General features: G+C 41.0%; 1 protein-coding gene across 1 annotated transcript in view; it reads left to right on the forward strand.

Annotated features, from left to right (window-relative positions):
* SCIN (scinderin) overlaps window positions 1-1,726 on the forward strand; it is an 89,517-nt gene that overhangs the window by 7,973 nt on the left and 79,818 nt on the right. The window contains exon 2 of the mRNA XM_017867398.1: window positions 201-355. Coding sequence (XP_017722887.1) covers window positions 201-355 — 155 coding nt within the window. The remainder of the gene's footprint in view (window positions 1-200; window positions 356-1,726) is intronic.

The raw sequence follows: 1,726 nt of genomic DNA on the forward strand, positions 1-1,726 counted from the left end.
AAAAAAAAAAAAAAGGCAAAAAAATTGTTAATTTTAGCAAAATAATATATTACACTATTTTAGCTAAAAGATCTTTCTGTAGAAGACTGTTGTATTGACACATAATTGAAATGAAAATTTCTGACTCCTTTCATATCAGAAATTCTGCCTTAATCCTTCTTCTTGCTTGATATTTGAGGTGCTGTTGTTCACTGTTTTAGGAAAGGAGTGTTCCCAGGATGAAAGCACAGCTGCTGCCATCTTCACTGTTCAGATGGATGACTATTTGGGTGGCAAGCCAGTGCAGAATAGAGAACTTCAAGGATATGAGTCTACTGACTTTGTTAGCTATTTCAAAGGCGGTCTGAAATACAAGGTAAGCAGCTCCCTCACTTTCCATTATGAATTCCTTTCTCCTCTTGTCCATTCATACCTCCTGTCTTTATAGAATGACAGTTGATTGAGGGCACGGTTTTTTGTGGTTTTTTTGTTGTTTTAATTTGTTTTGTTCATGGATATATCCCCAGTACCTGCTGAATACACAGTAGGTGTTCAATAAATGTTTGTGAAATGTGTGGTACAATATGTGAAATATTGTGACAATTTAATTTGATAGGTTAATTTTTTAAAAGCGCTTTCAGTTATGTCTTCACAAGACAACATTTTAGTATTTTGTAGCTATTTCAACATTTAAATTTTGGTAATTTGGGTCTTAAAAGTTTTCATTTTTGCTATTCTAGAGAATCTCTGAAGTTTCTGCAAGTAACCTAAGCCTTCAAAATCTCAGTTGTTCTGGAATATATTAATACAGTATTTATAATAATTATAATTTTAGTTGCTGTAAAGAACTATACATGTATTTCCAAAATAGTGTGGTTTGATCTTAGAAGGGATGCAGATAAACTTTTGAGCTGAGAATTCTGCAGGTAAACTACACACACGCACATACACAATTTACCCACATTGGTCTGAAACACTGATCAATTGGCTTTACTTCTGAAAATAAACAAGAACAAATAGTTAAATGGTTCTATCCCTTTAAGGCGGCTTTCAGTATAGGACAGGTTTTTTTTTTTTCTTTTTTTTTTGTTTGTTTGTTTGTTTTGTTCTTTTTTGGTCATTCTCCCAGTTATCTTTCCAGACTGGCCCTCCCTTCACCATTCCTGCAACCCACCCCTCCACATGTGTTCAGTTCAAGTGTGAGGAATACCCTCCCCAGACAAACATCACAGATTTCCAAAATCAAACACGCTCCAGCAAGTGTTCTGCACATCCCACTGCCCCGCCTTGTCAGCATGCTACCCTAGTGAAGACCTGAAACCTTAGAGCTTTACTACAATTCTTGTCCCGACCTGCAGGACAGTCGAACGGGCCCTGGAAGGGGGAGTGGGAATGGAGGAGACAAGAAAACACGAGAAATGGAGACAAGACAAACAGCCTGATCAAGTCTCGTTTATTGAGTGTAGGGTCATGCCTTATATAGGCTGGCAGGGGAAGAGGTTGGGCCAGGGCGGTGATAGGGGGCCGGGTCTTCTCAAATTACAATCGCGCATGCGCCGTGGGTTTGTACTTTTCCCGGGCGCGGGATCGCGCCTGCGCCCTGGGCTGCATATCTTCCTGGGCGGGAAAATGTTTGCGCGCGCGCGGGAAAGGTTGGCGCGCGCGGGAACAGTTTTGGCGCGCGCGGGAGAAACTTAGGCGCGCGCGGGAAAAGCTTTGGGCGCGCGCGGGAAGGGTTTGTAAATAA

Source organism: Rhinopithecus bieti, unplaced genomic scaffold (genome assembly GCF_001698545.2).
Source record: "Rhinopithecus bieti isolate Rb0 unplaced genomic scaffold, ASM169854v2 scaffold_3832, whole genome shotgun sequence".
Classification (NCBI taxonomy): Eukaryota; Metazoa; Chordata; class Mammalia; order Primates; family Cercopithecidae; genus Rhinopithecus; species Rhinopithecus bieti.